At 41.8% G+C, this 24,898-nt stretch overlaps 1 protein-coding gene across 3 annotated transcripts in view; it reads right to left on the bottom strand.

The window, feature by feature from the left end:
- RNF13 (ring finger protein 13) overlaps positions 1-24,898 on the bottom strand; it is a 105,301-nt gene that overhangs the window by 72,685 nt on the left and 7,718 nt on the right. For all 3 annotated transcript variants that reach the window (XM_045029910.1, XM_045029909.1, XM_045029911.1), the window contains exons 2-4: positions 18,463-18,590; positions 17,019-17,099; positions 5,695-5,820 (exon numbers count right to left, since the gene is read on the bottom strand). In XM_045029910.1, the coding sequence (XP_044885845.1) occupies positions 5,695-5,820; positions 17,019-17,099; positions 18,463-18,576 (321 nt within the window). In that variant the 5' untranslated portion in view covers positions 18,577-18,590. The remainder of the gene's footprint in view (positions 1-5,694; positions 5,821-17,018; positions 17,100-18,462; positions 18,591-24,898) is intronic.

Raw genomic sequence — 24,898 nt, 5'->3', positions numbered from 1 at the left:
ACCCCACCTGTTGATTCCGTTCTTCCCCCAGCCTTCCTGGGCTACCATAGCATTGTCCCCCCACTTGTGCGATGAAGTAATAAAGAATGCAGGAATAAGACACACTGACTTGTTAGTGAGAAATGAGTGGAAGGCAGCCTCCAGCTGCTATGATAGTCCAGACAGGACAGTAAGGAATGTGGAGGAGAGGAGCCCAGCATCCCTCTGCTAGTCCAGGGGCAATTGAATCTTTTTTTTTTACACATCAAGGGTGGGGGCTGATGGAGCTCAGCCCCCTGTTGCTATGATGAGGATGGTTACCAGCCATACTGCACTATCTACCAGGAAAAATTAGGGCCAGGCGCCCTTGATAGACCTCACGGATGCTAGTTGGCATGGTTACCAGCCCTTTTGCACTGCCCTATGTGCCAATAGGCTGATGATGAGGACGGATACCAGTCATATTGCACCATCAGCCACCCATGGCGTGGGGGGAGCAAGGATGTTGGTGTTGAGTGCTGCAGCATTGCGTCTATCTGCAGCATTCAGTAAAGATAGGGTGACATGTAAAAGAGTCAAGAGAGGATTGTTTTCCCTTTCACTTCTGGGGGTTGGTGGGGGGGTGCGTAAATTGCCGAGCTATGCCCTGACCCACCGCGGACACTGTGTTTGACCCTAGAAGCATTTGGAGCTCAGCCAAGAATGCAAATGCTTTTCAGAGACTGCAGGAACTGTGGGATAGCTTGAGTCCTCCAGTCCATGAGCGTCCATTTGATTCTTTGGCTTTCCGTTACGCTTGTCACGCAGCAGTGCGCTGAGTCCCTGCTATGGCATCTGTCTGGAGATTTTTTAAAAATGATTTTGAATTTCGTCTTCTGTAACAGAGCGCTGATAGAACAGATTTGCCTGCCCTTACAGCGATCACATCCGCATGGTCCATGCGGGAGCTCTTTCTTTATTTTGATTTTTAACTGCATCACCACACGTGCTGATCGGAGCTCCACGCTGGGCAAACAGGAAATATTCAAAAGTTCGCGGGGCTTTTCCTGTCTACCTGGCCACTGCATCCGAGGTCAGATTGCTGTCCAGAGTGGTCAGTGGTGCACTGTGGGATACCGCCCGGAGGCCAATACCGTCGATCTGCGGCCACACTAACCCTAATCCGATATGGTAATACCGATATTAGCGCTACTCCTCTCGTTAGGGAGGAGTACAGAAACCGGTTTAAAGTGCCCTTTAAACCGATATAAAGGGCCTCTCAGTGTGGACGGGTGTGGCGTTAAATCGGTTTTACGCTCCTAAAACCGGTTTAAACGCCTAGTGTAGACCAGGCCTGATGGTAGAGGGTGCTATGTTGTATTGTATAGGGAATGGAAAAGGAAAGAGGACTGCTGTAAGGAAGCTGTTAAGAGCCAGGCTGCCCCATTAGATCCAAGAGGAGAATTTGTCTGTCTGTGTACTAGCTCAGCTACACTTTTAATGCTTTGAGGATAGTTTTTACTATTACAGTACAAATACCTAATGCAGTTTTTTCCTTTAGTCCTCTCCATCTTGATTGCCACTGGTGCATTGCACCAGCACTCAAAAGAACCACACTGAACTCTTCTCCTTGTGTTAGGTCTGAACCCTAGATTTTTTCCTGCCCAGGCAGAAAACAGTTTCCCTTGTTTATTATTCAAGGGCCGGATTCTGTTCCCACTGTAATTCCTGGAAGTTTTGCCACTGACTTTTGTAGCTACAGGATTTGGTCCTAACAGAATAAATCTGGGCCTTGTCATCCATGCATGCCAACTACTAGTCTGTGGCAATAAGCATGAGTGGTAGTGGGAAAAGTGGAGATGCTCCTACTACTTTATTTGGGGCCAGTGCAACTGCTGCTAGAATACGGTGTCCAGTTCTAATGTCCACAATTCAAAAAGGATGTTGATAAATTGGAAGGGGTTCAAAGAAGAGCCATAAGAATAATTAAAGGGTTAGAAAACAGGCCTTATTGTACTCCTTGAGTATTACTATCTATTTAGCTTAAAGAGCTCCATTTTGTGTGAAATTAGAAATTATAGGCAACCTATTTAAAAAATTGTGTTGGCTCTCATTGTATCTTCAGGATTGCAAAGAAGAGTTTGGAGTCCTGAAGAAACAGCTGAAAACAAGTAGGCAGAGGCAATATTCCAATGCATTTCCCTATATTTACTATAGCAAATATCCTGAATACTGCAAAAATTGGAGTAAAGTTATTTTGGTGTCAAAGATTATTGACAAATTTAAGGGTGACTACTGTATGGAGCAGTGGGCAAAAGAGGACCACGTGGCTGGGCAGTATGACAAGGAGAGCAAGGGGAAGAAGGTGGCAGAAAAGTATATGTGGGGGGAGTGGAGGACTAGTCAGCAGAGAGCCAAGGGCAGGAGGCGAGAGGAAAAGTATAGATGGGAAGGAGATGAAATTAAGAGTCTGATTAAGTGTTTTCAAAGGGACAAAACACTTGGTGCATTTAATATTGACCCATTTACCAACAGTTAATATTTTTCCATTTACAAAATTGCTGGAATTGTCCAGAGATGTCATGCAGTAGCAAATGAGGAGGTGGGTGATCTGCACAATGGTGAACAGAAGGACGGCTTGAGATCCATGAGAAAATCTCTCTAGTAAAGACATGGTTCACACTATGAAAAGGTTTGGAAACACCTGCACTAAAGGCTATCGTTATAACTAGCAAGACAACTCTTAGCAGCTGCTGTGTCCACTGGTGGCAAGAGAATAAGAGGGATGGGAAAGACATAGATTAAATGGAGAAAAAGTAACACAATTTCTACCATCTGTCTGCAAATACAAAATAGCATTTTTTTTTTAAAAAAGGACCGTAGATTCACTGACTCGTTCCAACATTACATCCCAGTTTCAGTAGAATTACAGATTTCCACAATAACTGGCAAAATGTTCAGTTATTAATCTCTAGTTGCTTCTGCCATATCCTCAAATCCCTTGATAACCTTTTAGTAACTATGGAGCCCCCCCTTATTGACTGTAGGGGTTAGCACAGAGTATCTCAACACCAGTATAGAAATCCTTTTAAATGAGGTTAGTTACTGCTTGTGAAATCAATTGGTAATGAAACCACAATCAAGAAATCAATACAAATGTTGAAAAGTATCTGACTATCCTGAGATTAATACCTTCTCTTTGTTAAATACATACTTAAAGATTAGGTAGCAACTTTACCAGTGACATAAGTACAGTGGTACTTATAAGTACAAATTCTTCCCTATATATCCATGCAAAAACACTCACTGGACCAAATTCTCATCATGTAGAACACAATGCCAAAATACCCATGGACTCCAGTGGGCCCAACATCTGGCCCACTGCTTGCAATGGAAGCTGCATGGATGTAACCACAGAACACAATTTGCTCAACTAAATTTAGTAACAGTCTTAATGCACATTTTTACTTTTATTACACCAATAAAATGTAAAGTCTTCTCATCACAAAGCATCTTTTCAGATACTGAGAGCAGCACAGTGTCACCACTCATTCCTGGCCATGGTTTATTCCTCCATTAAACCCAGCCAGGTCACTTCCTGTGTACATCTCACTATCTAGTCAGTGATCAGCCTCTAGATCTGACTGTCTTCGTTGCTTTCACACTCTCTCTTTTGGCATCCTGTCATCAGTTTGTCTTCTATAGAGTCCCAGCTATTGTAATCCTTTTTAATGCAGTTAATCCCTTACATTGACTTCACATCCTACTCTCCTTCTAACTGTGTCTTAAAATCATTCCACTTTACACCTGCCATCTTCCGAATAACACTCATCTCTACTGCCTCTAGCCTTCTGATGTCTGTTTTCATTTAATGCAGCTGCTCCCAGACCACAGAGTAATACTGTTACTGGTTTGATAAATTTTCACTTTGGTACCAAACATACTATTTTTATCAGCACATCTCCTTTTAACCTTATCCTTGTTGTAACTATCGGCACTTATCAAGCTTACTAGGTACACACAAGATTTTACTTGTTCTGAGACTCCACTGCTGCATTTCAATACTTTATCTATTGTCCCTTTTCCAAGATGAAGTGGTTGTAAGTCCAAGCTGACTAAACCAATTTACCAAGGTTGGGAAGAGTATCATTAATTCAAACATCTTTGCCATTTATACAATGTCATCTACGTAAGCTAAGGAGCTTAACTCCAGATCACCCAACATCACACTCTCCAACTCACAGGCGCTGACTTTCCATTGTGCTCGACCCCTCCCACCCGTCCCGCCCACCCCAGCCCCATCTCTTCCCGCCCTCTCCTCCAAGTGCCACATCCTTGCTCCTCTTCCCCCCTTCCCCATCCTTCTGCACACAACAACAGTTGATTGCAGTGGGCAGGTATGTCTGGGGGGAGGGGGTGGTGCTGATAGGGGGGCTGCTGGTGGGTGCTCCAACCCCCACCATTTTTCCCCCATGAGTGCTCCAGCTCTGGATCACCCAAGGAGTCGGCACCTATGCTCCAACTTGTTTGCCATTCTTAAGGTTCAATTTAAGAACATCATGATGCCCCTTTGTCTTACACCAAACTTTAACCTGAACCACTTGCTTAATTTTTCAGCAATTCTTACAGCATAAAAGAATGAAGGTATTATGCGCTAAATTCCACTAACCCCTAGGAGTGATCTATGGGCAAATAGCATGGTGGGTCTGGTGATACATTTAGCACTAGAATCTTCTCTTTAGCTCAGGGCAGGATCACTCAGGGTGGCCATGGGGAAAAATATGTTCTTGAGTGTCCTTGCTGCCCAAAAAGGAGAAGAACACACAAGCAGCTAGTACTGCATATACTGCAGCATGCATCCAGGAACCTGGGGCCTGACTTCCCCAAGCTAAGAGATCACGTCCCCTTGAGGTTGTAACATACTAGTAAAAGCGGTAGCTTGTTGCCCCAATATATTATTCTTGTAATCTTGTCCTGAAGCTGCATAGGGGCGAGACGGAAGTAGCTATATCTACCTTCTGCTCCTACTACAACATATACACAAAAGGGGGCAAGATTTTGTATTAAACCCATGAAGTTCTTGCGGAAGTCTATCTGGTACAGAACCAGTTACAAGACAGAAAGCCTGCCTCTATACTAGTAAATATAGGACCACAATCCATTGCCAGCACTAGCAACAGTGGAAACTATACTGTGGACAGGGTTCAGCAGTTTTAACCACTGTATCACATAACCATGCTCTGGACAAACCACATGGTGGTAAAAATGCCTAGACCCTGTTTTATCCTAGAAAATCAGTGGCAAATTACAGGAACCATTTTTGTTAGGGCAGAGAAGGCCCAAGAGGCTAGCATGTCCTTGTTGCCACATATAGTGGGCCCATTTTCACTCTATCAAAGTAATAAATATTAAAGCTAGATATTCACCAGAACAAATAATTCTAGTCTCTAACTTTCCAACCTCACAAATGGAGACCCTTTCATTTTAGATTCCTCAATCCTTACCAGCGATAAATGTTACTTCCTGAACAAATGGCACATATAATATTAAACTTCATGTTATTTTAAGTGAAAAGCCACAAATTAACCAACATCTATGATTACTGTAGCTGCCTCTAGATTATGCGACTTTCATTTCATGTGTCAGGGAGAGTCCTTTTTTATATTAATTATGATCATCATTCAGAAATACCAGCAGCTTTAAATTTTACAAACCTTTAAAATGAAAGAGGCCTACCTTAACATCAAAGTTGCAGTCAAGTCTTCTGATTAACACAATGAAAGCACTGGAGGAGTTGTCTTTCAGTGGTGGAGGTGCTATGGGCTCACATGCATTCTCTGGTTTTGAATTTATTAGGAAGCCCTGAAACAAAGTCATAGCATACTTTCAGTTCTAGCTCTATGTCACATAACGCAAGTGCTAGGGAAAAATCATATTTTCAAAAGAAAGCCAAACAAATTCCTGGAGCTCAGTCTTGTATCACTGTGAATTTTACATTGTATTACATTTTATTTATTTACATAAGATCTTTAATACCAAAGTGCTGCTTGGCGTTACAGAGAAAACACAATGTCAAACTGAATATATACGAGTTTCCCTTAATTTTCCTGTTCGCTTGTAACTAGTTACTAATGTCACTTCAGAATTTGCAGTATTTCTAGTGTATGTATAGTTCAGTATAGGGAACACTGCACATAATACAGTAACCTTATCAAGATTTTTTTTTAAAAGGCCTGCTCACTGTAATTAATAGAACCACAGGCACACTAAGCCAACAAGCACTACCAAACATCTCTACACTTGTAAAAGTACTTACTAGATTTGCATTTACATGTGCAAGGTTTTTACAAGGTTTGCAGTGATGCATGCACACACATCAGAAGTTAAGGGCCATAACATCCCCCACAAGAGGGAAAATCATAAAAGGACCAGGAAATTACATGAATGTTGACTCCTGCGGCATTCTTTCGATTGTCCCACCATAAGGTTTGGTTTGCACACTACCATGGAACACAGATTGGGTGTGACCCTGTTAATCTGCAGATGCTCTAAGATCCACTGATTCTGCAATTTTTAGGACCTTGGAAAGGATAGAAACATTTTTATAGTGGCTGAATGTCCTGACCCTAATCCCTCTTTGCGCCGCCATGGTTCCATTTTGGCTGCTACCTAGACATCATTACCTCATGAGAAGGTAATACCACAATGCTGATAGGGAAGCAACATAAGATAATGCTTAAAGAAATGCTATGCATACCTCAAACTGCAAATCAGTCAAAGGTGGAAGACTTCTGGAGAGCAACCTTAACCTTATCTCTGACACTTTACTCTTAACATAGAGATTTGACCCCATGAAGTATCTGAAGAGGGTCTTCCCAAGAATCAGTGGAAATGGAAATGTACCTCAGAAATGCTGTGGCTCATGTGTGTGACCCATACACCATTTTCATCCACTTTAGGTCCCCTGAACTTATCAAGCAGAGAAGACAACTGGGCCCTACCAGATTTTTTTCAATACACAGTACAATATTTTGGCATTCCTGAACTTCTGGCATTTGAAATGGTGGTGGACAAAGTCAGTGGCATTGATGCCATCTGAATTAACTGGAGCTGTATCTTAATTTAATTTCCTTAAAGGGAAAGTGTCATTCAGAATCATAGTCAACATTTTTCAAATGTGTTGAATAATCCAGAGTTATTGTTGGGTGTTGAACTTGAAACACTTCAGGATTGATTTTCAGAAGTGTTTAGTATTTACTGCTTCTCTTGATGTCACTTGGAGTTGCAAGTACTTTGTACCTCTGAAGAAGCAGGTTGCTTATTTTGCTGCCTTAATACAGATTTAGGCACCTAATTTTAGGCATGCAGGCTTGAATATGTTGTCCAAAATTTTAAAAAAATTATTGTAAGATATAATTTATCACTATAAATTTTTATATCAGTTGTCAAAAATCAATTTTTTTTAAATGGTCTTTTTGCAGTCTTATATCCTAAATATAAAGGTTGAATGTCTCCTAATGGTAACGAGGAAGTTTAAGCCTAAAGCTTAGCAAGACATAATGAAAGTGCCTGGAATTGTTTGAAACATTAATAATTTGAATGTGGCAGTGGATTTTTTTTTTTTAAATCCATGAATTGTCAAGATTACACTATACTGGGCAAACCAGTCTGACTATTTTTTTTAAATTGGTTTTAATTAATAATGCACCACCATATGACATACAGAGTACAAGATCATTAAAGCAGTATAAAACATTATTCACCTGTTGGACAAGTAAGAAGAAGAGTAACACCAGGCAATCAATAGTAGAGCAATACCAGGCAGTCAGCCATGCTAAAGCCTTTTTAGCATAGTGGAGATCTTGAATATTAATATAAGGAAATTAAAAGATTCTATTTTATTTTGTAACTTTCCATAGCTGCAGGTCTTCTAATTCTAAGGGGGGAAGTAAGCTGCCTTTTGCTGACAAAACAGGAAAGGTGTACACACCACAAAACTACTTTTGGCAACAAACCTTTGTTGTTTTGCTGACAAAATAAAAACTCTCTCAATGAGAGGCATAAAGCTTTTTGCAGCAAAGTTAGACCGATAAATCGTCAGTGTAGACATTGCCATTTTGGCCAGGGCTAGGAAGCCAGTTATATTGACAAAACAAACAGCAATCTACAAAACCAGGGAGAGGAGGTTAACCGATGGGGTTTCTTGTGACTCTGGGGCCTATTTCCGCTCCTCAGTCTGTTCACACATCCAGGCAGAGTTCCTCTGGGTGGCGTCCGCTGGCTCCCTTGACACCTTCGAGAAGCAGTGGGCGCTGTGTGGGGTTCTCTGCTCAGTGTCCCCGTCAGGTTCCCTTCATTTAGCCCTTTGACCTCACTCCCGTTCCTGTTATCTCCGTAGTTGTCCCCCACAATTATTTAGAATCCAGGACCTGTGGATCCTCCCCTTAGGCTAGAGGGAGGTCATTTAGCAGTGAGCGGGCTTCCACCTGCACACTTCCTGGATCCCAACAGGACCAGTATCCCACAATGCCTGCAGTGACTGCTCTGCTCACTGTTTTGATCTCTGCTGCTCTGCAGGCATGCGTCCCGTCCCGTCCCCGTCCCTCCCCTTTCAAAGCTCCAGGAAGAATCTGACAGCTGAGTGTGCTGCTCCATTTGGGAAACAAAGAGCAAATCATTAATGTGGAATACTCCTCTTCTGCCCGGCACTAGGAACACAGCCACAGGCAGACTGCTGCAGGGGTGGGAATTGAGGGGGGGATAGAGAGTGCACCCTGTGGCCAGTTGTACAGTGAGATAGCTACCAGAGTGCACTGTTCTCTGTATCGATGCAAGAGCTGTTAGTGTGGATGCACTCTGCCGACACAAGGAACTAATGTGGACATGCAACAGTGGTTTTAATTAAAGCGGCATAACTTTTGCCAACAAAACTTTGTAGTGTAGACAAGGCCTAAGAGAGTGGGAAGGGAAGAGGAGAAACAGGAAAAGAATAAAAGCATTTACTCTTTTTCTCATGTACATGCAAATTATAGTAAGCTGTGCTGTTGTGGGTCAGAAAATTGAAGTTACAACAATCAAGTTGTATTTTTACATGTTATTAGCATCATTCATACATATTCCTTAGACTTCTCTCAATTTTCACAGAACTCTGTCTCTCTCCAGAAAGGGACTGTATTGTTTGTGGCTAAAATTAAAAAGTATAGTATAGTAACTCTTCAAAGTAATTGTCTAATCATTGACAACTACTGTTACTGATTGTTGTTTATTTAAATACATGTAGGTTTCAAAAATAATTCTCCAGGAATTCCATTTTAAGTCAACATTCATTAACGTGTCATTATTTTAGAGTACTACAGCCCAAATATTGCAGCATTGTTTTAACGTAGGAGCTCCACTAAGCAAAACAGACTATAAACCAAAGCAAAACTTATTCTTTTTCATTGTCCAAGGGAAATATAAAAAGTATGAAAAGTAAATTTGATTTTTTAAATTCTTTAGATTTAATCCTAATTAGAGATAAGATACTTTGTTTTGAAAAATATATGATCTTTAAAATTAGTGTTCCTTTAAACAATCAGGTCTTTGCTGAGTTTGTAGTGACAGACACATTACACTATCTGGAACTATTAACAGCAATATCCACTACAAATTCTGCATCATTGTGCAAGGTTAGGTTCCCCCAAGTTTACTGCAATGGATGGAAAGGTACTGACAGATATAGCCAGTGTTACTTTTATTAGGTAATTGCTTATAAAATATTCACTTTATTTTAACTAGAGTAATAAATCAGTGTCTTTAGTCTCCTTTTAGAGGGAAGCTTTAGGCAAGTCATACCAGGCTACATTATAGAAAAATAGCTGCTCAAGTACCCTTCAATTTCTATATTTGCATGCATGTTTCAATAAACCAGATGGCATTTATTAAGAAAATGCCAACATCTAACATGAAGAATGTTTAATGAAGGAGCTGTTATACCAGGGCTCTCAGCCAGAGATGATTCCATATGAATGGATCATTGTAAGTGAAAGAAGAATTTCCTACTTTTGTTGTACTCTTTGGCACCAGCTATTTCAGTAGCTAATAAATAATTAGATTTACAATCGGTAGATCAACTGACAAAGCCTGATCATAAGCATCAAATAGTAATTACCACCATTTTGAATTTACACCAGCAGCTATAACAGCAATTTTTAATAATCTTAATATAAACAGAAAAATGAAAGGGTTTCAGTACTACTTTCAGAAATTAAGGATCAGGACAGTTTACACCTATCACTCATCTGCAACTGGCTTAAGTAAATCAAGAGAGGCAGTGTGTTTAATGATAAAAGGGTCAAGAGTTAAGAATCCTCATTTCTTTTTCATCTCTGCCACCGGCTCATTGCATGTACTTGGGCAAATTAATTTCTCGTGTGTCTCAGGGCTGGTCTACACCGAACTTACATCAGAATATCTATATCTCAGAGGGATGTAAAATCCACATCACTGAGAGATGTAGCCATGCCAACCTAACCCCGGTGTAGACAGCAGTAGGTTGATGGAAGATTTTTTCAATTGACCTAGCTACCACCTCTTGGGGAGGTAGATTAACTACAGCGATGGAAGAACTTCTCCTATTGTTATAGTGACTGTCTCCACTGAAGCGCTATGTATAGACATAATATTAGCTTAAACAAAACTAGCCCTGGTCACAAGATTAGCCCTCCTACAAGAAAACATGGGGCAGGGTGTGTGAATTTATACAAGGTTCCTTTTGCAATATTTCTCTACAGTTGTTCAGTTGAGAAAGGGATGTTTCCCCACAAGGAAGATGGCTCACCCACACACTCTAGAGATCCCTTGGAATTTGCACTGATACCAGAGGACCAATGAGAAGTCAAGCCCTGTGCCTCCATGTCAGTTTTTGGTTTTATGTTTCCACTCCCTGGCATCAAGGCTCCAGTGAAGCCACGCAGACATGGCTTTTGCAACTGGCAGGTGCATCTAAAGCTTTGTCTGTACTACCACTTTTGTTGGTAAAACATTTGTCAGTGAGGGGTATGAAAAAAGCCACCCTCCTCACTGACAAAAGTTTCAACGACAAAAGTGCTGCTGCACTCCTGCGGGCATAGCTAATGCTGCTCACTGGGGCTAGCTCTCTCCTGCTAGCAAAGAGTGGCTACACTGAAGACCTTACAATGGCACAGCAGTACAGCTGTGAGGTCAGTAGTGTAGACGTGGTCAAAGACCTTGCTTAAATGGTCTGACTGTATGACATTTCCTCCCTGAGCTCCATGGGGATGGTGAGAGAAAAAACAATTCCTTCCCTGTTCCTAACCATTGGTTCCCTGGCCTGTCCACTACATACCTACTCTTATTTTCGTTGCAGTACATGCTACAGACACTTCCCTCCCACTCCTATAGAGGGGCTTGACAAGGTATGTCTACCCTGCAATTAGACACCTGCAGCTGGCCCATACCTGCTGACTCAGGCTTGCAGGGCTTGGGTTAAGGGGCTGTTTAATTGTGATGCAGACATTAAAAGTATAACCTGTTTGTCTGCCTGGTAATAGGTTGCTGATGAGACATGCTATGCTTATTTGACTCTTTAATCTTTTCATTCATAAATCCACACCTCCTCCATCACCCATTTCCCATCTCCTCTTGAATCCATTTTGTTTCTCTTCTGTCCGTATGTTTTGCCTACATTGCCGATATGGTCATACTGTAGCCTCTGAGAAAAGGATTACCGTCTCTGTTCCCCTGAATACACAGCACAAACCTGCACTGGCGATTCTTGCTCCCTTAATTTGAAATAGATATTTAATGTATTTTCTCTAGAGGTATTATGTTGCATAATTCCAAGCTGATTTCCATTTTCTGTCCCCATTAGTAACCTCTCTAGGCCCCTTTGTATTATCTCTGTCGTCTCCAGTACATACAGCATTTCCCTATTTAGTATCTCATATATATTTCATTACCTTGCTCTTTCATTTTAACTTATTTAATAAGATGGGAGCAAGCATTAATTCCTGCTAGACCCCATTACGTACCTCCCAGCAATGTGGCATGTTACCCTTTATTAGTGCCCTTTGTTTCCGAGACTTCTGCCAGTTTTCAAGCCATTCCTAACCAAGTCAATGTGAAGTAATTTGGAGTGCGAGTTTCATAGACATTGTATCAGATGATGTACTAAAATCTATATCACACTCACCTACTGCATTTTTTTCACCCACTGACTATAGGCTAAACTGTGATATTTAGTTTCAATGCAGAGTAGGGATGGGGCAGAGCAGATCCATGTGATGGGGGAGGAAGTTCCTCACTGCCTAGTAGCACCTTCCCACACTGTATAGCTCTGTAAAGACTAGCCACATTCTGGCCCACAGTAATTAGGAGGTTGGGGGTTTTCTTAAAGTAATCAAGCCTGTACCCAGAAAGATAATGGAGCAAATAATTAAGCAATCAATTTGCAAACATCTAAAAGAGAAGGTGATAAGTAACAGTCAGTATGGATTTGTCCTGAACAAATTGTGTCAAACCAACCTGATAGCTTACTTTGACAGGGTAACAAGCCCTGTGGATGGGGGGAGAAGCGGAAGACATGGTATATCTTGACTTGACCTTCTCATAAACAAACTAGGGAAATGCAACCTAGATACAGCTACTATCAGGTGGGTACATAACTGGTTGGAAAACAGTCCTCAGAGAGTAGTTATCAGTGGTTCACAGACATGCTGGAAGGGCATAACGAGTGGGGTCCCGCAGGGATCAATTCTGGGTCCAGTTCTGTTCAATATCTTCATCAGCGATTTAGACAATGGCATAGAGAGTATAAAGTTTGCGGACGATACCAATCTGGGAGGGGTTGCAAGTGTTTTGGAGGATAGGATTTTAATTCAAAATGATCTGGAAAAACTGGATAAACGGTCTGAAGTAAATAGGATGAAATTCAATAAGGACAAATGCAAAGTACTCCACTTAAGAAGGAACAATCAGTTGCACACATACAAAATGGGAAATGACTGCCTAGGAAGAAGTACTGTGGAAAGGGATCTGGGGCTCATAGTGGACCACAAGCTAAATATGAATCAACAGTGTAACACTGTTGCAAAAAAAGCAAACATTCTGGGATGTATTAGCAGGAGTACTGTAAGACATGAGAAGTAATTCTTCCGCTCTACTTCATGCTGATTAGGCCTCAACTGAAGTATTGTCCAGTTCTGGGCACCACATTTCAAGAAAGATGTGGACAAATTGGAGAAAGTCCAAAGAAGAGCAACAAAAAAGATTAAAGATCTAGAAAATATGACCTATGAGGGAAGATTGAAAAAATTGGGTTTGTTTACTCTAGAAAAGAGAAGACTGAAAGGGGACATAACAGTTTTCAAAAGGTTGTTACAAGGAGAAGGGAGAAAAACTGTTGTTCTTAACCACGAAGGACAGGACAAGAAGCAATGGGCTTAGAATGCAGCAAGGGAGGTTTAGCTTGGACATTAGGAAAAACTTCCTGTCGGGGTGGGTAAGCACTGGAATAAATTGCCTAGGGAGGCTGTGGAATCTCCATCATTGGGGATTTTTAGGAGCAGGTAGATAAACACCGGTCAGGGATGGTCTAGATAATACTCAGTCCTGCCATGAGTGCAGGGGACCGGACTAGATGACCTCTTGAAGTCCCTTCCAGTCCTATGATTCTGTGATAAGTTTGTCTAACATAGGGCTCAATCCTGTATTTATTTAAATCCATGGGATGTTTGTCATTGACATCGGGGGAGCAGGAATGAACCTTAAGATTTGTTTCTTATACCCTGTGGTGCTATTGCTCATGGCTCAATTATTCTCTAGATCCGGGGTGGGCAAATTTTTTAGTCTGAGGGCCACATCTCGGTATGGAAATTAGTGATTTCCCTTCCCCACCCCCCACAAGATCAGATTACTATGATTCTCTTTCTGTAGGGCTTCCTCTCTGCTGTTCACAGGATGTAACTTGTATCAGATGCTGCAGCTCAAATTTACATGAGCAGTGGATTATCTCAAAATATTAGTCCTAAATTAATATTTTTACACTAGCTTCTTAAATATCATATCAGTTTTTAAACTTGTATATGAAGCTTTTAGTGGTTGTGGTCCTGGTTATTTTACTGAGTTATCATTCACACCACAGCATCCGTTGCATCACACTGGTCTGAATAAGCAGTGTGCTTTAAATCTAACATTGAAACATAAGGAACTACAACTTTCTGTATAAGTCAGTCTCAGATTTTAAGTTAAGGTTAAAGAAGTCTAATGCTTATTCTTGCTTTTAGGATTATTTCATATTGTGCCTTTGGTGGACTTGAGAAGGAACAGTATGCACTCCCCCACCAGAAGCAGAACAAAGATGGGCACATGGGTGATGCAGTCCCAATCCCTTCTGAGGTAGTATTAACACTGCCATGGATGCTTTCTTCTGCAGTTCTGAGCATCAAGACTTTCACTGTATCCAGGTACTATGCTGAGGTTTCCTTTACCCTCTTCTTCCCCTCTCCTCCCTTCTTCATTGTGTCCTCTTGCCGCCACTCTGGTTGCACACCTGCCCAGGGACCAAGTGCATTCTGCCATATACTCTGCAACACTAAGTGACTTTATTAGTAGGACCCATACTTTGAATAGTTCCAGTGAGATCACTTCCCCTTTCTCTTCAATCAGTTACACACATACAAAATGGGAAATGACTGTCTAGGAAGGAGTACTGCAGAAAGGGATCTGGGGGTCATAGTGGATCACAAGCTAAATATGAGTCAACAATGTAACGCTGTTGCAAAAAAAAGCAAACATCATTCTGGGATATATTAGCAGGAGTAGTGTAAGACATAAGTAATTCTTCCACTCTACTCCGCGCTGATTAGGCCTCAACTGGAGTATTGTGTCCAATTCTGGGCACCACATTTCAGGAAAGATGTGGACAAATTGGAGAAAGTCCAGAGAAGAGCAACAAAAATGGTTAAAGGTCTAGAAAACATGGCCTATGAGGGAAGACTGAAAAAATTAGGTTTTCTTAGTCTGGAGAAGAGAAGACTGAGGGGACACCATAATAGTTTTCAAGTACCTAAATGGTTGTTACAAGGAGGAGAGAGAAAAATTATTCTTCTTAATTTCTGAGGATAGGACAAGAAGCAGTGTCTTAAATTGCAGCAAGGGCGGTTTAGGTTGAACATTAGGAAAAACTCCCTAACTGTCAGGGAGGTTAGACACTGGAATAAATTGCCTAGGGAGGTTGTGGAATCTCCATCATTGGGGATTTTTAAGAGCAGGTTGGACAAACACCTGTCAGGGATGGTATAGATAATACTTAGTCCTGCCTTGAGTGCAGGGGACTGGACTAGATGACCTCTTGAGGTCCCTTCCAGTTCTATGATTCGCCAGGTGGAGGACACTAAAAGCCAGCCTCTTCGTGGAGCCTGTACGTATTTAGTGATATGCTCTGCATATATTCAGATTATGGAATGCTTGCACTCGGAAGACATGCTAGTTCATAGCTTTATGGCCAACCCCTCTGCATTCTGTATTCAGTCTTCCATCATCAGGTGTGGCTGCTCCCAGATTACACTTTTGTAGATGGTAAGGTGTCTGTCAAACGTATTTTTCTTCAGGTCTAGTTGCAGGTGCACTCCTACAATTACCCATCTGCTAAGTTCATCATCAAGCTTGATGAAGAGTCTGCCTGAACTCATCTAGAAAGAACTATGTCTCTGCAGATATTCTGTCTTTTTATGGAAGTGGGTTGTCAGTCTGTTTGTGAACTCACCTCCATAATTTCAGCCTTCATAACCTATAAAGATAACTTAATGCAGAGCTATGTAGCAGCAACCTTTTTCCTGCCCAGCTAAATTCAGTTATAATAAGCATTCAGTGATAGTATAGTGTAGGAAAGAAATACAAGGATGCTAGATTCATGTCTGCATAGTTCCAGGATCTGTTTAAATGTACACTTTAATCAGTGCACATCTGTTGCAGACATCCTTTAATATGTACCTCAGACAGGGACCAGTGCAATGAATATTTGAATACAAGAAGCTTACTTATCACTAAAATGAACATGAAGGGCTTTATCACAAAAACAAAGTAACTTAGTACAATATAGCCACTCAGGCTATTTTTTCTGACAACCACATTTTCTATAGGCCAGGATAGTATTTGAGCTCAATACCTTGCAAGATGGGGTCCATACTATATCCAAGAAAAATGCAGTGTGAACTGTAGGACTTTGCTATATGGTAGACCACCATATTTTTCATATAGAAACAAGACTAACAGATGCATCCTGTCATGAGATGGCTGGCCCCTTTAAGGGGAGTCATGGCCCAATCTACCCATGATGGGCTTCTCTAAGGAGAATAAACCCACCTGTAAGCAGTTAACTGCCTAGTTGGCTGGGGGGCAGCTATTGAGTAATGAGCATCTGGACCCGAAAAGGCTACCGGGGCTCAGTTGAAGGGTGTGCTCCCACAGAAAGCAGGCTCCCAGGGAAAGGAGTGGATAGAGATGAGGGCTGCCTACTAAGCTTTCCCAATGCAGAGCTAGAAGCTCTGAATGAACACAGGCCCAGGAGGACAGCTGTGGAACTGCTGGATCCTATTGGGATCCAGGAAGTGGGCTGGATACAAGGAAGGTAAACCTGCCTGGCTTATAGTACACAGGACCCAGGAGGAGGGCTGGAGAACTCGTGGGATGCTTGTCGTCATTCGCCCTAGAGCTAAATGAAGGGTTGGACTTGAGGGGCAAAAAGGAGGATCCTTTGTACTCTAGAAAAGTTAATAAATTGAATCCACCAAAAGACTTGTTCTCAGTATCTGGGTCAGAGTAAATGATTGCAAGCACCAACAGGGAGGTGTTCCTGCATGGACAGAAGGGGGTGTGCTTAAGGATAGTACCCCATCATACATCCTCTTTTAGTCCACTATTAAAGTATATCTGTGAAAATTATAAATCTATCTTTAAAGCTAGTATTGACAAAGTTATTTTCAACATAGCACACAAAATACATTCTAACAATTTTGTTTTAGCTTATACTTTCTGTATTCAGAGATGCTGCTTCTTACCTTCAAGCCTTCAGTTGGCAGTCTGTAGCCAAACCTTGCAGGTAGATCATCAAATGTCTGAGTTCCATTTTCAAAGTTATACTAAACAAATATAAAAGAAAATCAGATCTGTAACAAAAAACCTCATATTCTTTAGGGCAAAAATGTACTATACATAGTGCCTCCTAACACTATACTAATGAATCATAAACACTGCTGCTTCCAGTTCCTAGGGGTTTTCTGGTGTTCTTTCATCCACATATTACCCAACCCAATCTGATGTAGTATGTCAGGTGGAAGAGCTTTATTCCATGTAATAAACTCATAAAGTTCTCTAGAGTCTTCCTTTATTGGAAATGATTTAACAACAAGAAAATAAGATGAATTCCACTAAATGTTGGGAAAACCTCTCCTTCAATTCAAGCACTGATGTTAACCCAGTTTTGCAAAAATCTGGCTGTAGCCAAAGCACACTTTGAGCAAAGGGAACAAAGAGTCCTGTGGCACCTTATAGACTAACAGATGTATTGGAGCATAAGCTTTCGTGGGTGTACATGCGTCTGACGAAGTGGGTATTCACCCACCAAAGCTTATGCTCCAATACATATGTTAGTCTATAAGGTGCCACAGGATTTTTTGTTGCTTTTTACAGATCCAGACTAACACAGCTACCCCTCTGATATTTGAGCAAAGGGTACATCTTGCTATGCCTCATGAACATGCTTCTGAAGAGTGGATTTTCTTCACTTTGAAATGAACCAGCTTTTTAAAGTCTCCCGAGGGAGGGAATCCTTAACACCCTACAAAGATTTTAGTTCACAGGGAAGTGAGTAAAGATACTCAGTTTAAACAGTTACGTTCTAAAATGTTTTCTTTTAGTGGAAGCTGAGAGTCAACATATGCAACATTGCATAACAGCTCTAAAACTGCATAAGCCACACTTTCCTGTTCCCTGTGACTTTTTTTTTTTCTATTGCCCTAGTGGATGGGTACCATACAAGTCTCTAATAAACATGGCAAAAACAGATCTTGGCAGATTTTCAGTTTTCTGCATAAAACCCTAAACTTGTAAAATTTCTTGATTGTAGAATGTATTATGGTCTGCTAGCTATCTACTTATTTTGACCATTAAATTAAATCAGTGGGGAGTTCTTTTTAAAGATCTATGGCATGAGATTGCCCTACATATTTTGGCTGGGACTTTCAGGAGATCCGAAGGGAGGTTAGGTGTCTTACTCACACTGAATTTCAAAGATATATCAGCACCTAACTCTAACCATAACCTTCTCTGAAAAAAGTATACCATTTATTTTTGAATACACTTGAAGTAATTGGTAAAATATATAGGCACTATTAACTTTGCACTGATAATGTTTTAAAATGTATCGCATGATATGATGTATAAGTAGGAAAATCTGAAAGAAATTCCCATTCATTTGCATGTAAAAACATTTATTACGCTTACCGCTAAAATGTCTGCCTCCACAGGCAAAAGGTTTAGGAAAGCAAACAGCTGAACTGTCAGGATGGTGTAGATCTGAGTGGCAGACAACATTAACATTCCTATTGACAACAGCATTTTAAATTAAATATCTGTAAATAAAACAAAACAAAATAAATAATCATGGCATGTAGCAGATATTTTTTCCTAAAATATTTATTAGTCTCCTATTGATCAGAGCAAACTAACCAACATCTATTTAGATTAGCTAAAACATTGTCTTTCAAAGGAATATTTTAAGAGATTTTATGGTTATTCTTAATTGACAGGAACAATGAAAATACTTTACACAGACAATATGCAAGCTATCCAAGCAACTTACTGTTGGTATTAAGCAGTGGTCATGCATATAATGCATATTCTTATAGTAACTCCTCACTTTATACAGTGAGGAGTTGAGGTGGTGAAGTCAGAGGGTGGAAAAGGGTGGGATATTTCCCAGGGAATGCCTTACTGCTAAATGATGAACTAGCACTCGGCTGAGTCCTCAAGGGTTAACACATTGTTGTTAATCTAGCCTCACTCTCTACAAGGCAGCAGAAATGGAGGGAGGGGAGACAGCATGACAGAGAGAGACAGAGAGACACACCGTGTGTGAGAGATGCGCATTGCCCCTTTAAGTATGCTGATCCCACTCTAAGTACACTGCCTTTTTAAGTAGATCAGCAAGTTGAGATAGCAGCGGCTGCCAGCAAGCTCCCTCAGTCCAGAGCCCTGTTGTGTGTCCCCCTGCTTTGTGGAGAAGGGGTAAAGGAGTGGGGGGGAGGAGGACACCCTGACATTAGCACCCCTTTTCCCCCCTCCTCTTTGCACAGCAAGCAGGAGGCTCCCGGCAGGGGCGGCTCTAGGCATTTTGCCGCCCCAAGCACGGCAGGCAGGCTGCCTCCGGCGGCTTGCCTGCAGAGGGTCCGCTGGTCCCGCGGCTTTGGTGGACCTACGAGAGGTCCTCCGAAGCCACGGGACCAGCGGACCCTCCGCAGGCAAGCCGCCGAAGGCAGCCTGCCTGCCGCCCTCGCGGCGCCGGCAGAGCGCCCCCCGCGGTTTGCCGCCCCAAGCACGCACTTGGTGTGCTGGGGCCTGGAGCCGCCCCTGGCTCCCGGAAGCAGCTCCAAGGCAGAGGGCAGGAACAGCACATGGCAGTAAACGGAGGGATAGCTGAGCTGCCCGGCAATTGATAGCCTGCTGGGGGCTGCCGCACAGGGAACTTAGGGGAGCTGATAGGGGGGCTGCCGGCCCACCCTGGTTCCAAGCCCCCACCAGCTAGCTCCAATGGGCCGCTCTTTCTGCAAGCGCTGGATAAAGCAAGTGGCTGCCAAACAAAGTTATAAGGAAGCATTGCGCAACTCTAAATGAGCATGTTCTCTAACTGATCAGCAACGAAACAATGTTAACCAGGACAGCTTTAAGTGAGGAGTTACTGTATTTTAAAAGGAAATCAAACACTTCCGTCAAGTGATTCCAAAGGAAATCAATTCAGCTTTTGTTCTTAACTTTCCAGCTAAAATATAATTTACAAAGCAATCAATATAAAGAATTTCAGAACTGTCGTATTTTGAAAACAGTGATTTGTCTTGAAACAGAAATTAGATATTGTAATAACTTAAAAGATTTAACCTTTTCAGAAAGAACTTTTCTTCAAAAATCCACCAAGTCAGTTTTAAAGTCTCAGACATTAAAGGTCTGACACTCATTTTTGTCAATCAGTATTAATTTAAACAGTTAGTAGAAAGATATTAAAAGGTGGCCTCATGTTACTACCTTTCTGAGTTGACTTTTAGGCTTCTTAGGTCACTACTATTAACTGATTTTAAATATACTGATTGAGAAGGTAAAATAAATTCATGATTCCTATTTAGGCCTGGTCTACACGCAGATTTTGTACCAGTATAAATATTATAGCTACAAGGTGTGGCTTTTTTTTTTTAACTGAAATAATTATACTGATACAAGCCCTTGTGTGGCTGCAGTTACATAGGTATGAAGGTGCCATCAGTGAAGCTTATTCCCCTTCCTGTATAGAAATACCTATACTCGTGTAAAGCACCTTTGTACTGGTGCAACAGTGTCAACACAAAGGGTGTTGTACTGCTGTAACTATGCCTGTATAATTAAAGAGGTACAACTTTTGTATGTATACATGCCCATAGTTTTCTGTAGCCCCTATCATTATAGCATAACCACTGCATAATATTTCATACAATACTTCACAGATTTCACTGTCAGCAGCTAATCTTTGAATTAATGGGCTGAGTGCCACATTATTAAGCTAATATCTAAACTATAAGCAATTACAAACAACTCAAAATCCACACATTCATTTTTAATTATCTTTTTGCAGGTACCAGTTATTGTTGGTCTACAGACAGAAGTGAATACCAAAGTGTTGATTTATTTAGGCAGCACAGAAATAACTGGTGTGGGGAATCTCCGCCATTGGAGGCTTTTAAGAACAGATTTGGCAAACAGGTGTTGGGGATTTTTTAGGTATACTTAATCCTGCCTCAACTTGGGGGGAGAGGGGATGGACTAGATGACCCATTGGGATCTTTTCCAGTCCTACATTTCAATATAGCACTTTTCATCAGTAGATTTTAAAGTGCTTTACAAAGGAGGTCAATATTATCACCAATTTACACATTTGGAAACTGAGCCACTGAGAAAGTGGCTTGCCCAAGTGGTCGAGCAGGGTTTCTCAAACAAGGGTCGCCGCTTCTGTAGGGAAAGCCCCTGGCGGGCCGGGCCGGTGTGTCTACCTGCCCTGTCAGCAGGTCCGGCCGATCGCAGCTCCCACTGGCCGCGGATCGCTGCTCCGGGCCAATGGGAGCTGCTGTAAGTGGCGCGGACCGAGGGATGTACTGGTCGCCGCTTCCAGCAACTCCCATTGGCCCGGAGCAGCGATCCGCGGCCAGTGGGAGCCACGATCAGCTGGACCTTCGGACGGGGCAGGTAAACACACCGGCCCGGCCCACCAGGGGAGTTCCCTACAGAAGCGGCGACCCCTGTTTGAGAAACCCTGTGGTAGAGCCAGGTCTCCTGAGTCATTGTCCAGTTCTTTAGCCACCAGGGCACATATTCCAGTGGCTAGAACACATGACTGAGCCCTGGTCTACACTAAGCTCGGGGGTCGAACTAGGGTACGCTAATTCAGCTACGTGAATAACGTAGCTGAATTTGAACTACCCTAGTTCGACTTACTTACCGTCCAGACGCCGCGGAAGCGAACTCCGCGGCTCCAGGGTCGACTCCGGCAACTCCTCCTGCCGCGGTGGAGTACCGGAGTTCGAACTAGCGCTTCCGGGGTTCGAACTATCGCGTCTAGATCAGACGCGATAGTTCGAACTCCGAGCAGTCGAACTCGCCGCGTCGACCGTCCCGGTAAGTGTAAACGTACCCTGAAAGTCAGGGAATCTTGCTTCTCTTCCCAACTCAAACACTGACTTGTGAAGTGACCTGAGACTTATTTTTGCCATTTGTAAAATGGGGATAATGATAGCCACCTTTGTAAAGCACTTCAAGATCTATGGATAAAAGACACTATTATGTTTCTTTTGCTCAGCACCAACATTTTAGCACAAAGCTCGCTTTAGGTAACAAAGACCTTAAAGTCCACGGTAGGAGTTTTAAAAGTGACTAATGATTTTTTTTTTGGGTGCCCAACTTGACACGTTACATGAACTTGATTTTCAGAATGTGCTGGGCACCTGTCTTATAAAAATCTGATCTCCTTAAGGTGTCAAGTTGTGCACCCAAAACCTCTAATCACTCCTGAAATCTTTGTCTGCACACGCTGTAAGCTCTGTAGAGCAGGTACTGTCTTTATGTGTTTGTACAATGGTGCCTTGATCCATGACTGAGCCCATGGGTGCCACTATAATACAAATAAGTAATAGGGCATAATTATTCATATTGCTGTGCTAACCTGTGCAGCCCTATTGTCTTCAGGTTTGCACAGGTGTAACTGATTGGACCTATTACTTGTAACACTGAGCTAGAGCCTCAGCTGGCGTAAACATGCAGATCATTGTCTTTAATGGAGCTACACCAATTTACACAAGCTATGAATCTGGTCCTTCCAAAACAATTCTGTTGATGTGCAAGAAGGAATTGATCTCAGCTCCCTCTTCCATAGTTGTGTTGATTTTACGTTAAAAACCAGTAAAACCATATTTAAACCACCCAAATCAACAACTTTATCTTTGAATAACCAGAGGGAGCAAGTCTTCTCTGCTGAATCACTTTTCAAACAGGAACTGCCCTTTAAAATTCCTGATTCATTGTTTTGGGGGGCTTTTTTGTTTTGCTTTTGCTTTGCTAGGCAATCATTTTTAGGAATTCCTTCTCAGAAATGTTCAGAATACAAGCTAGAGACCTGCAAGCCTCAAGTGAATAATAATCCTTACTTGCATAAATAGTCACACTCGGGTAATCACACTTTTTCCCCCCTCCCCCATAAATCCAATGAGGCTTTGAAAAGAATAACTGTTTCAAACCTGTTATGAGATTTATGGCTTTCATAAACTCATTTAACAGATCTTTAATAACTGTAAATAATAGAGATGGAAAATGTTATGTATTTGCATAGTATGTATGATCAGTTCTGGTTAAATATTTATTTTTAAATGGAACTAACATGACATTTGCCAAACATCTCTCTAGTCACTCTTTTTGTTACTTACCTGTTTAGACTGTAAACTCTTCAGGGCAAACAATTTTTTACTAAGTGCTGGTACAGTACCTAATACAATGTGGTTCCAATGTGAGTTGGGGCCTCAAGTTGCTACTGTTATACAAATACTGAATAACTGGATACATAAAAAGAATTATTTAGGTTGTAAAGTCAGGAAATGCTAAATTTATGTTGCCCATGAAACATTAAGTCTGTTTCCCTATGCACTTAATAGGCAGTATCTTGGGGGGCAGGGGAGGGAACCTGTATGTAATTAAAAACTACCATAATGCATACACATAAGGAGGCCAAATTAAAAGTGGACAGGTAACCATAAATCTAACATTTCCTAACTTCTGAATGCTTGACTTTTAACATTTAATGTAATTTGAGATGTTAATTTTTAAAAGGAAGAACAAATTTCATTATATGCAACTGTAACTCTCCCCAATCATGTATCAATACCAGGGTTTGAACATTGAACCTTCAGTACTGCAGCATAGCCTACCACTTGAGCTACAGAAGTCTGTTCTCCCTGCAAGAGGTGAGATGAGGAATGGGCCAAAGGTTGGATCCAAGGGATGATTGGGGACAGGGCCGGCTCCAGGAACCAGCATTCCAAGCAGGTGCTTGGGGCGGCAATCTGCAAGGGGTGGCAGTCTGTGTGGTTTTGCCCCCAAGCAGTGTGCCGAAGTGCCGCCGTGGACGGCGGGGGAAGTCTGTGTGCCATTAGGGTGGCACGCACGTTTCTGCGGCAGTGGCAATTCAGCGGCAGCTTCTATGTTCAGCTGTCCGCGGCGGCACAGCTTCTATCTTCCAGCTGAAGACAGAAGCTGCCGCCGAATTGCCGCCACCGCAGAAACGCACGTGCCGCCCTAACGGCACACTGACTGCCCTCGCCGTCCATGGCAGCAATTCGGCGCGCTGCTTGGGGCAGCAAAAACAGTAGAGCCGGCCCTGATTGGGGAGCCTGGCCTGACTCTCCTCCCCCTTCTAGATGTGGGGGACACTGCCCCATGTTTGCCCCCAGAATAAGGGACGGGCTGTGGGTATACAAAAAACAATAATACATTAATTTCTGTACCCTTTTCCTTATGTGATTTATTTAAACACAGAATATGTGCATTTGTCAGTCCCACTGAATAAGAAGATAAATAAAAACAAACCAACAAAACTAAATGGAAAGTAAACACTGAGGAAAAGAGGAAAATACAAAAATGAGAACAGAGATGGTAGGGGAAGAAAAGTTGAATACAGAGGTAGCAATTATGGAATGTCTTCTGGAGGACCCAAATAAAATAGGAAGTGTTTACAGTCAGTTCTGCTCATGTAAATCTAGAATCCCTTTCCTTCTGGAATATTCATAATGGACCTGAAAGAAAACTTTTATTTAATTTAGCTTTTCTCTCCATGACTCCTTCTATTAAGGATATTTTTAAACAGAATTCCCCACTGAAATCAGAGGGAGTTCTGCTTCAGAAAGGGTGATGTGATATAGCCCCATATTAACGCTGTATGTTCCACAAAAATAACATCTAATTTTAATTTATCAATGTCTTTAACTGAAGACTATTTTTGAGTACTTACATAATAACAATATTTTTACCCTGACTACTCCCCTTAATGTCACTCTAAAAGTTTTATGGAGTAGGAGGAGGAACTTTAAAGGACAATAAACTATGCATATCACTAGCATTTGATTTACAGATCAGTTCATTGGCCTGTTCCTGTGCT

Source organism: Mauremys mutica, chromosome 9 (genome assembly GCF_020497125.1).
Source record: "Mauremys mutica isolate MM-2020 ecotype Southern chromosome 9, ASM2049712v1, whole genome shotgun sequence".
Lineage (NCBI taxonomy): Eukaryota > Metazoa > Chordata > Testudines > Geoemydidae > Mauremys > Mauremys mutica.
This window is presented reverse-complemented; position numbering and strand designations above follow the sequence as displayed.